The sequence below is a fragment of the Molossus molossus genome, unplaced genomic scaffold (genome assembly GCF_014108415.1).
Source record: "Molossus molossus isolate mMolMol1 unplaced genomic scaffold, mMolMol1.p scaffold_m16_p_3, whole genome shotgun sequence".
Lineage (NCBI taxonomy): Eukaryota > Metazoa > Chordata > Mammalia > Chiroptera > Molossidae > Molossus > Molossus molossus.
In genome coordinates, this window is record NW_023425366.1 from 111,168,367 (window position 1) to 111,182,579 (window position 14,213).

The 14,213-nt window shown below is 39.5% G+C and overlaps 1 protein-coding gene across 3 annotated transcripts in view; it reads left to right on the forward strand.

Moving 5' to 3' along the window:
* Positions 1–14,213, forward strand: part of TXNDC11 (thioredoxin domain containing 11) — a 70,409-nt gene that overhangs the window by 37,110 nt on the left and 19,086 nt on the right. For all 3 annotated transcript variants that reach the window (XM_036280432.1, XM_036280434.1, XM_036280433.1), the window contains one exon: positions 12,221–12,333. In XM_036280432.1, coding sequence (XP_036136325.1) covers positions 12,221–12,333 — 113 coding nt within the window. The remainder of the gene's footprint in view (positions 1–12,220; positions 12,334–14,213) is intronic.

Here is a 14,213-nt window from a genome sequence, read left to right on the forward strand (position 1 = left end):
TTCCTCCCTTTTCCTGAAGCAGTCTATCTGCTTCTTTGTACTTCATGGTGTCCTCACTGTAGAACTGACAGCATCTTTCTCCCACCAGAATAGGAGCTGGTTTATTCAGATAATGTTTATTGAGTGCCTTGAGGCCAAGATTTTGCCTTCTTACTTTTGCAGCTGTAACACTGCTTGATCAGCATTGTAGCTAAGAGATTGAATGAATAATGACTAATAAAGGGCACCTTGAAATTGCTTAAATGAGAATGATTTTAGCAGTGGGATGTTAAGTTATTTTGGATCCCCTCCCACCACCACTACTCTCCTCATGCCTGGCCTTTCAGGTTCATAGACCAATGTGGAGGAATCACTTAAAACAGGATTGGATGGAGCCCTGTCTGGTCTATTCTTCTTTCTTTCCACTGGCTTCTTATTGTCCCCTGACACCACAATCCTAATTAATTGAATTGAAAGTCAAATGATACTTCAGTGTCACCTTGAAAATACACTAAAACCGATCCAAAAAGCAAAATAGAGACAGACTCATAGATTGAGAGCAGGCAGACATCTTGGATGGGTGTGTGCTGGGGAGGTGGTGGAGGGACTGAACAAAAAAAAAAAAAGACAAAAATAAAGAACTCATGGACATAGACAACAATGTGGTGATTGCAGGGGGCTAGGGGAGAGGGGTGAGTGGAGGTGGAAGAGGAGATGGGGATATAAATGGTGATGGGAAAAAAATAAGATAAAATACACCAAACTATTTAACTAAAGATATCATTTTCACTGCCTTCTACCAGCTTTAGGAATTTCTAAACTTAGTTGCCAAAGGAACCTGTGGCATCAGTTTTCTAAGGAATACCTTTGGGAAATACTGTTGCAATGACTTTTTCTAAGAGGAATTAGAGGGGAAAATCTTGTAATTCCAGTGTAGGGTCTCTCTACTCCACCAGGTGGCATCTGATGGTGCTGTGTTTCGCTGGTAGAATTAAGTCAGTACATATAAAAGTGCCTTCCTCCATATCCTTATTCATAAATAAAGCTTTTTTGGAGCACTTTTCTGTTAGATTGTGAAATTTTATACAGCATCAAGAGGTCTGAAGGGTAGGATTTACTTACCCTGTAGGTAACATTCTTTTTTTTTTTTTTTTAAATATTATTTTCTTTATTGATTTGAGAGAGGAAGGGAGAGAGAGAAAATAGAAACATCTATGAGAGAGAACATCGATTGGTCACCTCCTGCATGCCCCCCACTGGGGATCGGGCCCACAACCTAAGCATGTACCCTGACCTGGATTATCTGAATGGGCCCAATATAATCAGAAGGATGCTTAAAAGTGGAATCAAGAGGCAAAACATCAAAGTGATGCAATATGAGAAGGACTTGTCTGGCCATTACTGGCTTTGAAGACGGATGAGAACCACAAAACAAGAAATGCAGGTAGACTCTAGAAGCTGGAAAAGGCAAGAAGGATTCTTCCTTGGAGTCCCCTGAAGGAACATGCCCATCTGACACCTTGATTTCATTTCAGTGAGGCCCATTTTGGACTTTTGACCTTCAGAACTGTAAGATACATTTATGGTGTTTTCAGCTACTAAGTTAGTGATAATTTGTTATAGCAGAAATAGAAAACCAATATAGTCAGTTACCATAAATGAGGAGCTGAGAAAGGAGCCCAAGACCAAGTTACTCCATTTACCACTGTACTCTCCTGGGATGAGGCAGGTGGCACAATATGATGATTTCTACCTTCTGGCCTTTGCTCATGATACTGCTTTAAATATAGTGCCTTTCTTGCCTGGCCAGTGTGGCTCAGTGATTGAGCATCAACCTGTCCACCGAGGGATTGTCAGTTCTATTCCTGGTTGGAGCACATGCCTGGGTTTCGGGTTGATCCCTAGTGGAGGTGTGCAAGAGGCAGCTGATTAATGTTCTCTCTCATCGATGTTTCCCTCTTCCTCTCTCTCTAAAATCAATACAGAATATATATATATATATATATATATATATATATATATATAGCCTTTTCCTAATATCTTTCTTACTTTTAATGCCTACCTGAAGTCCTGTGGGCTTGATAAATATTGCCTACCTAGGATGATGTCAGGCACATTGACATGAAATGGAGATACCATACCACTGGTCGGTCCTCTTCTTGGAACTTCTGCACTAGTTGGCTATGTCTCCCACTTAGCAATTAGTATTGTTTTCTTATTTCCCTTGGACTTCAGAAGTATCTTCCTAACAAAAAATTCCCATAGGCAGGGACTGACTCTCCTGACAAGTCATTTTAGTGGCAGGTATCCTGAGTGATCAGGGCCCACTCAGTCACCCCTTCTCACTGGTCTTCAGGTTCCCATCTGTAAAATAAGGGAGCCTTGCCCTAGTCACCTCTAAAGGACACTGCAGCTTGAAAAGTATCTTGGCTTGTTTTTGTAGGCCTGGGAGCTAAGAATTGTTTTTATATTTGTAAAGGGTTGTTTGGGTAGAAAAAAAGAACATGTGGCTCCATGCTGGACACTAAAGAACAGCCTAAAAGGGAGTGTAGGAGGGATTTCTAAGCAGATAAGTTTCTTTTATGAAGTCTTTCCTTCCCTGAGGCTGTTAAAGAAAGGAATTTAACTGAATTACATACAAGGGAAGTGTTTGAATTGATGTTTAATATTGTGCTTTGGTTAAATGGGAATGGCTGGTGTGAGTATGTTTAGTTTACTGTCCTGTTAATATATGTGCCAGTGCATATTTAGCTATATAGTTTATGTTCCCCTAAGAATGCATTGGGAACTGGATTTCTCTTCCCCTCCTCTCTAACTCACAAGAAATTAAAAAATCATGGCTAAGGAGTTACATGTTTTTACTTAGGGTTTAGCAGTATCTTGACAAGCACCAGAAAATGCATATTGTATCTGTGGTGCCCAAATGCCAGATTTTTTTTTTTCTAGATAATTGCTTTGTGCTTTATATTAAGAATTTTGAAAATGTATATGTCTCAAAGTCACATTTCTAGGGGAAAATGAAAGTAATAGCTATAGTTCATACATTAAAAACAAACATTTCTGTAATCTATTACATTTCTTTCAGGGCTTTTTAATTTTTAATTTTGGTAATGTATTTTTCATTGGAAATGTGTGAGTCATTATCCAGTGATTGAGTAAGTGCTAAGTAACATTGGAAAGATTGTTGTTACCTGTTTTATATAATCCTATCATTTTCTTTTTTCTTCCTTGTCCAAAACCTTGGAAAGAAGAGTGGGAAAGCAGAAGTTAATAAAATGGCAGAGTATAGAGTAAAATGAGGACTCTTTCCAGGATGGAAGGTACCACATTACAGGTTTGCATTTTGGAATGTCACTACTTCCCAGAGTAAAGAAGTGAGAAAAATTCTCCCAGGGAGTATATGACTTCCTAGCCATGCTAATTAAAAGCCATGTGACATAATCCAGTGGTATTTCGCTTTGAAATGTATCATAATTTATTTGTTAGCAGTTATCTTTATTTATTTATTTATTGTTTCTTTATTGATTTTAGGGAGAGAGGAAGGTGGGGGGAGGGAGAGAGAGAGAGAGAAACATCGATGAGAGAGAACATCAAATGGCCACCTCCTGCATGCCCCCAGTGGGGATTTGGCCCACAACCTGGGCATGTACCCTGACTGGGATTCAAACCAGTGACCTCTTGGTGCATGAGTCGATGCTCAACCACTGAGTCACACTGGCCGGACTGTTAGCAGTTATCTTTATGAGGCTTTTTCTTGACCTGATATTCTGTTTTGTTTCAATGACCCCAGAGAGATTTGCTCACACAGAAGTCTTCTGGAGAGCAGATGGCTAGTCCCGATGTAAAAATTTCCATGTTGTTCACTCAGGCATTCTGTTCATTCTTTCAGTGTGTCCTTGAGTACCTTACTTTGTGGTACAGTAGGTGCTGCTTACTCTAAGCCTCTGAGAGAGACTTTATTTCAGAAGCTCAGCACTTTATACCTCGAGTCACCAATTCTGCAGCCACCTTTTTCTTTTTGAAGGGAGTGTGGGGGGCATGTTTTTAAAAATAATCACTCTCTGCTATTAGAAGGGTTTTCTTCCCCAAAATTCAAGAAATAATTGTCTTATCTATTCTTCTCAAATAATTGCCCATTATTCAAACTTATTGGCTACTGGATTTATTATCTCAGCCTAATTTTCTTCCTAAATTAAATGAATCTTACTTTTTCATTATTACCACCCCGGCACAGTCCATTAGAAATATAGCATGAATCACGTAAATTTTTCTGGTGGCTGTATTAAAATTTAAGAAGAAATAGGTAAAACTAATTTAATAATATATTTTATTTAACCCAGTGTGTCCAAATTATCATTTCAACATGTATTAGTATGAACACTATCGAGTTACTTTATATTCTTTTTTTGACCAAGTCTTTTATACTTTTATATTTAACAACACATCTCAATTCAGATGCTGAACTTTTATCGGAAATACTTGATCTGTATATAGATTTCATAAAATTTACAGTTGAAAAAGTGATTTACATACCCAAGTTGTTTTAAACATACTTAAAAGTTTCCAATGACTGTTGAGTATCACTTTAAAATTAAATTAATTAAAATCAGCTCTGGCCAGTGTGGCTTGGTTGGAGTGTCATCCCGTATCCAGAAAGGTTGCAGGTTTGATTCACAGTCAGGGCACCTGCCTGGGTTGGGAGTCCTGTCCCTGGTTGGGGCAGGTACAGGAGGCAGCTGATCGATGTTTCTTTCTCCCTTTCCCTTTCTAAAATCAAACATATCCTGCCCTGGCCGGTTTGGCTCAGCGGTTAGAACGTCCGCCTGCGGTCCGGAGAGACCCGGGTTCGGTTCCCGCTAAGGGCATGTACCTCGGTTGCAGTTTGTCCCCGGCCCTGGTTGGTCGTGCGGGTGGCAGCCACTCGATGTGTCCCTTCCACATCGATGTTTCCCTCTCTCTCTCTTCCTCTCTCTCCCTCCCACTCTATCTGTACAAAAAAAATGGAAAAATGTCCTCGGGTGAGGATAAAAAAAAATAAAATCAAATCAAACATATCCTTGAGTGAAGGTTGTTTGTTTGTTTTTTTATCCTCACCCGAGGACATTTTTTCCATTTTTTGCTCAGGTAGAGTGGGAGGGAGAGAGAGAGAGAGAGAAACATCGACATGAAAGAGACACATCGAGTGGCTGCCACCCACATGACCAACCAGGGCCGGGGACAATTGAATGACGGTTTTTTTAAAAAATTAAAATAAAGCTAAAAATTTAGTTCCCCAGTTCATATTTTAGGTGCTCACTAGCTACATTTAGCTAGTGGCTCCCATATAGGATAGTGGAGCTGTGGACATAAGCCTCATTATCCAACTCTCCAGAGAAAAGCAATTGTTTCATAAGATACTGAGTCTCCTGTAGGTACATTCTTGTGATAGCATTTCAGTGTATGCTGGTAGTCTGTTACTTGGTGAGTATGAATTGTGTAGCTTTATTTCTGGCAGGACCCTTCATTGTTCATTTTAAAGCACAGTTAAAATTTTATTCTTTTTCCCAACAGAAGAAACTATTTTTATTCTTTCTGGAATGTTTGAAAATTATTATCCTTACCCAAGGACATTTTTTTGCACTTAACCTTCAGATAGAGCAGGAAGGAGAGAGGGAGGAAGAGAGAGAGATAGAGAAACATCGATGTGAGAGAGACACATCAACTGGCTGCCACCCACACGACCCTAACCGAGGCCAAGGACAAACTGTAACCAAGGTACGTGCCCTTAGCGGGAGCCGAACCCTGGCTTCTCTGGTCTGTGGGCCGATGCTCTAACAGCTAAGTCAAACTGGCCAGGGCATATGTTTGAAAATTTTAACATCCTGTTTCACCGAGGTAGTTCTTGCCTCAGAATGTGTGCTTTACCCTAATACTAACCTGAAGTTTTATATTAAAAATTGAATCTAAGGCAAGTGGTTTTAAGTAAAATAAAGCAGTCTGATATTAACGTGTTATACAAAAAGCCAAAAAACAAAAAAACTTGATGTAAACCTGAGAGATCACGAGTGAGCCAGGTGTATCTGAGTGGAAACCAGATGGAATTTCAGCTCAAGGTAAATGGTGACAGTGAAATATGGAAGGCACAAGAAGGTCAATGGAAGCTCTACCTAGGGGAATGTGGGAAGAGGGATGGAGCATTCTGTTAGTGGCAGAGAAGAATCCCAACCTCATAAAAAGAGAGCAAGGGGTAAGCCTGCATAAGTGCCAAAGTAGAGAAGATTTAAGGGAACAAAACAAGGCCATTTTGTTACTCAAAGCGCACAAACAGTGAATCAACATGGGTAGTGTTGGTTCTCCTCAACCCGTATCCCTGGTATGTGATGCAGTAGGCCTACATGGTGGCTATGTGGGAAGTGGGTTGCCTTGTAGTGGGGCAAGAGCTCATAACTTTTGCAGCAAGCAACAGGCAAGCCAGTCTTCATGCTGTCATCACCTTGACCTACTTAGTTGCCTGCATGACCAGCTGCAGATACTGCTCAGTAACTACTACTTTTACCCAGATGTTCTTTCAAGATCCCATTAAATCTTTCAGTAGTCTGACACCTTTCACTGGATGTTAAATAGAGACTTGAAACTGACCAGTTATGTGGCTGAGTTTATTGAGATTTTTACTTTATTATTTTTGATAACTTTAATAGGGTTATGCCACTGCTGGGCCTTTTTTGTGGGGGATGGGAGAACATTATTCTGAATGTATTTATTTATTTTTAATTTTTGGTTTATTCTCACCCAAGAATATTTTTTCCATTGCTTTTAGGAGAGAGTGGAAGGGAGGGAGGATTGTGAGGAGACACAGAGAGAGAGGGAGAGAGAGAGAGAGAAACATCCATGTGAGAGAGACACATCAATCGGTTGCCTCCCAAATGTGCCCCAACCAGGGCAAATCTACAACCCAGATACATGCCCTTGCCTGGGAATTGAACCCACAACCCTTCTGCATGTGGGCCGACTCTCTAACCACTGAGCAACACCAGCCAGGGCCTGAATTTATTTAAAAAAATTTTTTTTTAATTGATTTTAGAGAGAGCAGAAGGGAGAGGGATAGAGAGAGATAGAGACATTGATAAGAGAGAACATTGATTGGCTACCTCCTGCATGCCCCCCACTGGGAACTGGGCCCACAACCCGGGCACGTGGCCTAACCAGGAATCAAACCAGTGACCTCTTGGTGCATAGATGGATGCTCAACCACTGAGCTACACCAACCAGGCTAAATTTATTTTATTTTATTTTATTTATTTATTTATTAATCCTTACCTGAGAATATTTTTTCATTTTTGTTCAGATAGAGTGGAAGGGGGTGGGGGAGAGAGAAACATCAGCATAAGAGGGACACATTGAATGGTTGCCTCCCGCACAGCCCCAGTAAGTGCCAGGGACAGATCGCAACCAAGGTACGTGCCCTTGACTGGAATCGAACCCGAGACTCATTGGTCTGTGGGTTGACGCTCTTAGCTGCTGAGCCAAACTGGCCAGGGCTTTATTTTATTTTTATAAAATTGTTTTTATCCCCACCTGAGGGTATGTTTATTGATTTTAGAGAGGAAGGGAAAGAAAGAAAGAGAAACTTCATCAGTGTGAGAGAGAAACATCCTTTGCCTCCTGTGCGCATCCCGACCAAGATTAGATCCAAATTCTAGGTATGTGCCCTGACCAGGAATCAAACCTACAGCCTCTTTTGGTGCACAAGATGACACTCCAACCACCCGAGCTACCTGGCCAAAGCTGAGTTTATCTATCTATCTATCTATCTATCTATCTATCTATCTATCTATCTACTTATTTATTTATTTTTGTTACTCCTCAACTGAGGATTGATTTTTATTTTTATTTATTTATTTATTTATTTGAACTGCTGATGATACTGTATTGTAATCTGTCTTCCTTTTTATATATTTTTTAGGACATTGGAATCTATATTTTATTTTATTTATTTTTATTTATTTATTTTTTATTTATTTTTGTTACAGATGTTTCTCCATTTTTCCCCATTGACACCCACCTCCCCATGCCCCCAACTCCGTCCCTAGCTTTGTTGTCCATGTTCATCAGTTATGCTTACATGCATATAAGTTCTGTGGTTTATCTCCTCCCTCCTCCCCCACCCCCTCTTCTGAGGGTTGTCAGTCTGTACCCTACTTCCACGTCTCTGGTTCTACCCTGTTCTTCAGACTGTTATGTTCATTATATTCCACAAATAAGTGAGATCATGTGATATTTCCATTGATTTTTTGAAGGAGTGGAAGGGAAGGAGGAAGAGAGAGAGAGACACACGCTCACACACACAGAGAAACATTGATGTGAGAGAGACACATCGATCAGTTGCCTCCAGCATGCACCCCAACCAGGTCCAGGGATCAAACCTATGGTATGTGGACTTGACTGGGAATTGACTGAGAGCCTTTGGTGCATGGGCTGACACTCCATCCTCTGAGCCACACCAGCCAGGGCTGAATTTATTTTTAATCAACAAATTCAGAGTTCTTAATTAAAATATTGAAGTGTCATTACTTTTAGAACAAAATTATTCAGTTTTATAAATGACAAAACCCCCTATTATAGAAAGCCATGGAGCCCTGCATAACAGATCATGTTCTGGATATGGAGATGAGAGTGTTATTTTCTTACATCATTCTTACACTATAAACTTCCTCTGCTAATTCAGTTACTCCTTGTACACACGAAATGGCAAATTTAAGCTGTTTTTTCCAGCAAGATTTCTACTTTATGTAGAGAATTAAATAGATGTGTAGCTTTTATAAGTTTCTATGTGTAAAGAATAAAGTTTTGAAATTATAACATGTTTGGGCATGATAAAATCTGTTCTGTGCAGGCAAGCTCTCCATTCTTATTAATTAAATGGGTTTTTGAATGGTCCCTTTCAACTTTTGGATCAAGCTGTCACTTCTTATTCCTTTGATGTAATAGATCATGTTGGTGACTTTCAGCAGACTAGCAAATAAATTTCCTTACTGGCTGCTTTTCCTTCTTTCCTTCCCTTTTTAGCTACTGTCCACCAAGATTCAACCCCCTCCTGGAGAGTGGTGTCTATTGGTTCTACCAATTCATATCCTCTCTTAAGTCCTACTTTTTCCTCTGACAGTTTTGGGATCTGAACTTTTATATTATGCCATTTTTTAAATTTAAATTTTGAACTAATTTTATACTTGCAGAAAAGTTGCCCAAATAGAACAGAGTTGTCTAATTCCCTACCTTCACCTAGCTTCCCCCAATGTTAACATGTTATATATCCATTTGTAAAAACCAAGAAATGAACATTGGTACAGTATTCTTAACTGTAGACCTTATTTGAATTTGCCAATGTCTGTTTTCTGTTCTGGGATCCGATCTGGAATCCCACATAACATTTAATTTTTCTCCTAGTCTTCTCCAGTCTGTGACAATTCCTCAGTCTTTCCTTGTCTTTTATGACCTTGATACTTTTGAAAAACAGTGGTGATTGCTTATTTTATTGTTCAAATAGTCTCATCTTTGGCCTTTAGGAGCATCTTGGATTAGTCCCCATCCTTTTATGAGCACTTTATTTCTGACAACACAAGATACTTTAGACTCATCTTGTATATTCCCTGCCCTAGCTCTAGAATCAGCCTCTTTTTCAAGGAGCTCTGGTTCCTTTATTGGAGCATGGCATTTAGAAACCAAGGTCTGGGTGCTAGCTGTTGTCTTTAGTATCAGGCGTCTTTATTTCTAGGTCCTCTCAGCAGATCAAGCTAGGACATGCATGTATTTTAATTCAGAAAAAAAAATTTTTCTTTATTGATTTTAGGGAGAGAGGAAGGGAGAAAGAGAGAGAGATGGAAACATTGATGAGACAGAACATCAGTTGGCCACCTCCTGCATGCCCCCCACTGGGGATTGGGCCCACAACTTGGGCATGTGCCCTCACTGGGAATCGAACTGGTGGTGACCCCTTGGTGCGTGGGTTGATGCTCAACCACTGAGCCACACTGGCTGGGCCATACATGTATTTATACCCATGCATATGGATATATCTATAGTTCTATAGTGTGTGTGTGTGTGTGTGTGTGTGTGTGTGTGTGTGTGTTAAAAGCCATAAGTTTATACTGATTCCCTCTGGTTCCAGTCTGACACCACAGGGTTCATTTTAGGGGTCCCTTCTTAATATATTACTTCTTTTTCTCCATCCTGAGAATCCTGGCTCTCACAGTCTTTAGTTTTACAGTATCCAGTTAAGATACTGTTTCCAGTTACTCAGTTTTTTATCCCCCAGCCTTCACCCCTTCATTGTGGTGTGGTACATCTGTGATACAGTTAGGTTTCATTTCTAGTGTTTGTATTCACATTAGGTTTTCCAACATCTGGGCCGGTTTAATGATGTGTTTAGTTTTTGAGCATGTAAAGGGCTTGAAGCGAGTCTGATAAAAAAGGTCTACTTGGAGGAGGGTTGGGCCATATCATCCTTGTTCTCTAGTTTCCATTCTTCCTTCTCTGCCCCCTCTGCCTTCCCCCCCCCCATCCTTTAAGCAACCAATTGCAAGTTTCTAGTTCCTGTGTTTCTTTGGGGTTATGCCATTTTAAACTCATCAGGTTTATATTAAAGATTATCCAGTATGGCTTTAGGGACATAGTCACTTCTGCTTCATCCTCGATAACCACTCCCCTGAAAGAAAGAAAGAATACCAGGAGGGTGGGGCTCATGTGGTTAAGATAGAAACTTTGTGTGTTTAGTACCTTCCTATTATATTTTAGTTAGGTGGATGTAACTTGGTAACATTTAAAATTTAACCAATACTTTATTTCATGTCTTCTAATAAAGCAGAAAGTAGATAAGAAAGAGTGTATCTTTTCCTATACCATCTTATCTACCCTCCTTTAGCATGAAATATTTAAGTCCGTTTCTAATCACACGAGTATTACATTACATATACTCCTTGAGGAAAAAAAAGAAAGCTTCACTCATAAGGATAAAGTCTTTTTTGCTTTCCATCTCCCAACACAAAACTACTTTTATTATGTTTTGAGATACTTTATACATTTCTGAATATGTATGCCAGTAGGAAAAATAATATTGTTTTATAATTGTGAGTTTTGTTTTTTTGTTTATCTTTCCTCACTTGCTTTTTCACTCACATATGTCTTTAAAATTTACTCATGTTTTATAGATAGCCCTTCCCCATTGTTTTTAACATCTTCAGAGTGTTTCTTGGTGACTTTCCTTACCTGTGACTCTTAGAAGTAGAATTACAGGGCTACAGTCTATGTCCATGTGTCATTATGATCAGTACAGCATGTGTCATGCCTTCCTTTTTACCTTTTCCATCAGTATTCTGTCAGAGTACTCATTTCTTTATTGATCATCAATACTTGAGATTTCCTGTCTCAAATTTTGGACAATCTGAGGGTAAAAAGTGGTATTTTGTTTTAATTTGCTTTCCTTTGAAATAGTGAGTTTGAATATATTTTCATGTAATTATTAACTTGTAACATTTTCTTTTCTCTGATTTGCCCATTTTTAACTGCTTTTTTATTCTTAATACTTTATATGAGTTCTTTGTATGTCTTAGATCCTTTCATTTATTGATCTCTTATAATACGCCCACACACTGCTGTAGTTGCTGGGGTGACAGCAGTAAACTAGGTTTCTAATTTCACAGAACTTACGAGGAAGTTAGTCCCAATTTTTAAAAATCTAAATAAGTCAATAAGATTATGTAGATGTTAGTAAGTGCTATTAAAAAAATAGGGTAATGGCAAAGAGAGTTCCTGAATGGGGAAGTAGCCCCAGTTTTCCCTTATAGACTTCATCCTCTGATTACTTGCCCTGAATTGGGGTGGTCAGGGAAGGCTTCTTAAAGAAGGTGGGGTTGGAACTGAAATCTGAATGATAAGAAGGGGCTAGCCATGACAGTGTCCAGACAGAGAGAACTGCATATGCCAGACCTCCAAGGTGGGGCTGGTGAGTGAGGGTTTAGGAGTAACAGGAAATGAGGTCAGATCAGCACAGAATCAGTGCAGGTGACTGTCAGAGATGTTACTCAGGAGTAGGCATGAGGTCTGTGTCAGGAAGAGGTTTCTTAGCTCCTTGTCCTTTCTGTCTAGGCTAGGTGACCAAAAAGAACTTTACTCTGGGGAATTTGTGCATCAAGACTTGATCATTGGATTTTGTGGTTGCTTTAAGGCACAGGCCTTTTCTTTAATAAAGGAAAATTTTCTGTTTCAGATTACCTAGGAACAGTACGATTTGGGGTTATCACAAATAAACATCTTGCGAAACTGGTATCCTTAGTACACTCTGGAAGTGTGTATTTACATAGACATTTCAACACATCACTTGTAAGTATTTTGAAATCACGTTTATATTAGTGCAGTGGTTCTTAACCTTGTTTAGGTCATAGATTCCTTTGAGAATTGGATGAAATCTGTGGACACTCTCCCTAGGAAAGTGCACAACATTTTATATGCAAATTGAGAGTTCTTACAGTCCTACTCTAGGGCCCATGCCCCTGATTAAGAACCCATGCATTAGAGGGCTCTTTAATTTAACATCTATAAATTCTTTGTTTATATTCTTAGGTTTTGGGACAGCTTTGTTAGTTTTCCTTCTTGGATGAAATTACAGAACTATTTTGTTGGAGAATTGTTACTCTGGGTCCATGTTCACAGAAGTTAAGCTTCTGTTGGGTGATGTTCTTTGTTCATTGGTTCCATTTATCAAGAGTAGCAATATCACATGCTTTTCTCTTTAGCAGATATTATGGATTTTCAAGTTCTTGTCAAGTCACAGTGAGAAGTTGATGGCTTCTTACCTCAGAGAGCCTTGGTTTTCCATTGTTGTCTTTGTTTCCTGATTTCATTTGCTTTTGGTGGACCCACCTCAACTCAGCTATTTCTGAGCTTTTGACCTATATCCTCTAGTCCTATGCTTCTGCTCTATTTATTGCTGTTTCCTCGGTCCCAACACTGAGAATTTATTTCTATTAAGTATTTGCTATCTCTAAGTTCATTGGCAGTGTCAGTGACTTAAAGGTTGAGTGAAGACCTGTATCTCTGTGCCTGTGGACTCCAGCGCTTTAATCCTATGCGCCCCTTGGATCAGCATATAAGTCTTGTGCCTTGTAGGTACAGTTAGGCACTCTCCAGGGGACACCTCCTTGGTTGCCAGTCACCCTAGCTTCTGCATATTTCTAGTAGCCTAGATGTTGTGCTTTACTTCTTGCAGTTTATATTCTAAAAATCAAATGCATCTTTGTGTTTTCCAAATAGAAATGTTTATTACGATGTTTGAGTACGTTGTTTTAAACTCTCATCGTTCCACTTTGAGAATCACTGCTATGATTGTCTCTCCGCCGCCCACCCCATCTTTTTGTGCCCCTAAGCTTCTTTTAACTTTATCTGCTTTTGCTGTCTATCATTTTCCTTCATCTGTCTTTCATAACATGCTATATAACCAACATATATTTATAGTAAAGAGTACTGGGGAAGAAATTAAAATAGATGGAGAAAAGAAAATAGGACTATGAGAATGACACTTTAAAATATATTGGGTTTACTGCACCAGTTCCATAGTTATTAAGCTTAGTTGGTTGGTTGATTTAGCAGTAGAATTCCTTTTTTGTTGTTCTTCCTCACCCAAGGATTTTTTTTTTCCATTGATTTTTAGAGAGAATGGGTGGGGGTGGGGGAGATCAGTTGCCCCTGACTGGGAATCGAACCCGAGACCCTTCGGTGTGCAGGCTGACACTCCAGCCACTGAACCCCACCAGCCAGGACCAGAATTATTTTTATCAAATTAAATATTATTGGGATACTAGTATTTTTTAAATTTATTTATTTTTCTTTATTGATTTTAGAGAGAGAGGAAGGGAGAAGGAGAGATAGAAACATCGATGAAAGAGAACATCAGTGGGCCGCCTCCTGCATGCTTTTCACTGGGAATTAGGCCCACAACCTGGGCATATGCCCCCTGACCAGGAATTGAACCAGTGACCTCTTAGTGCATGGGTTGACGCTCAACCACTAAGCCACACTGGCCGGGCAGGATATTAGTATTTTAAAAGGTAAAAGCAGTGGACATCTTTGTTATGGGGCTTATTTAAATCTCTGTTTTTGGGGGGTGGGGTATAAAGAATCTCATTGTGTGGCACCCTCTAAAGCACTGTTTTGGGAGTTTTTCAAACCCAGTGATTTATATCATTGGAATTTCAAAAATAATT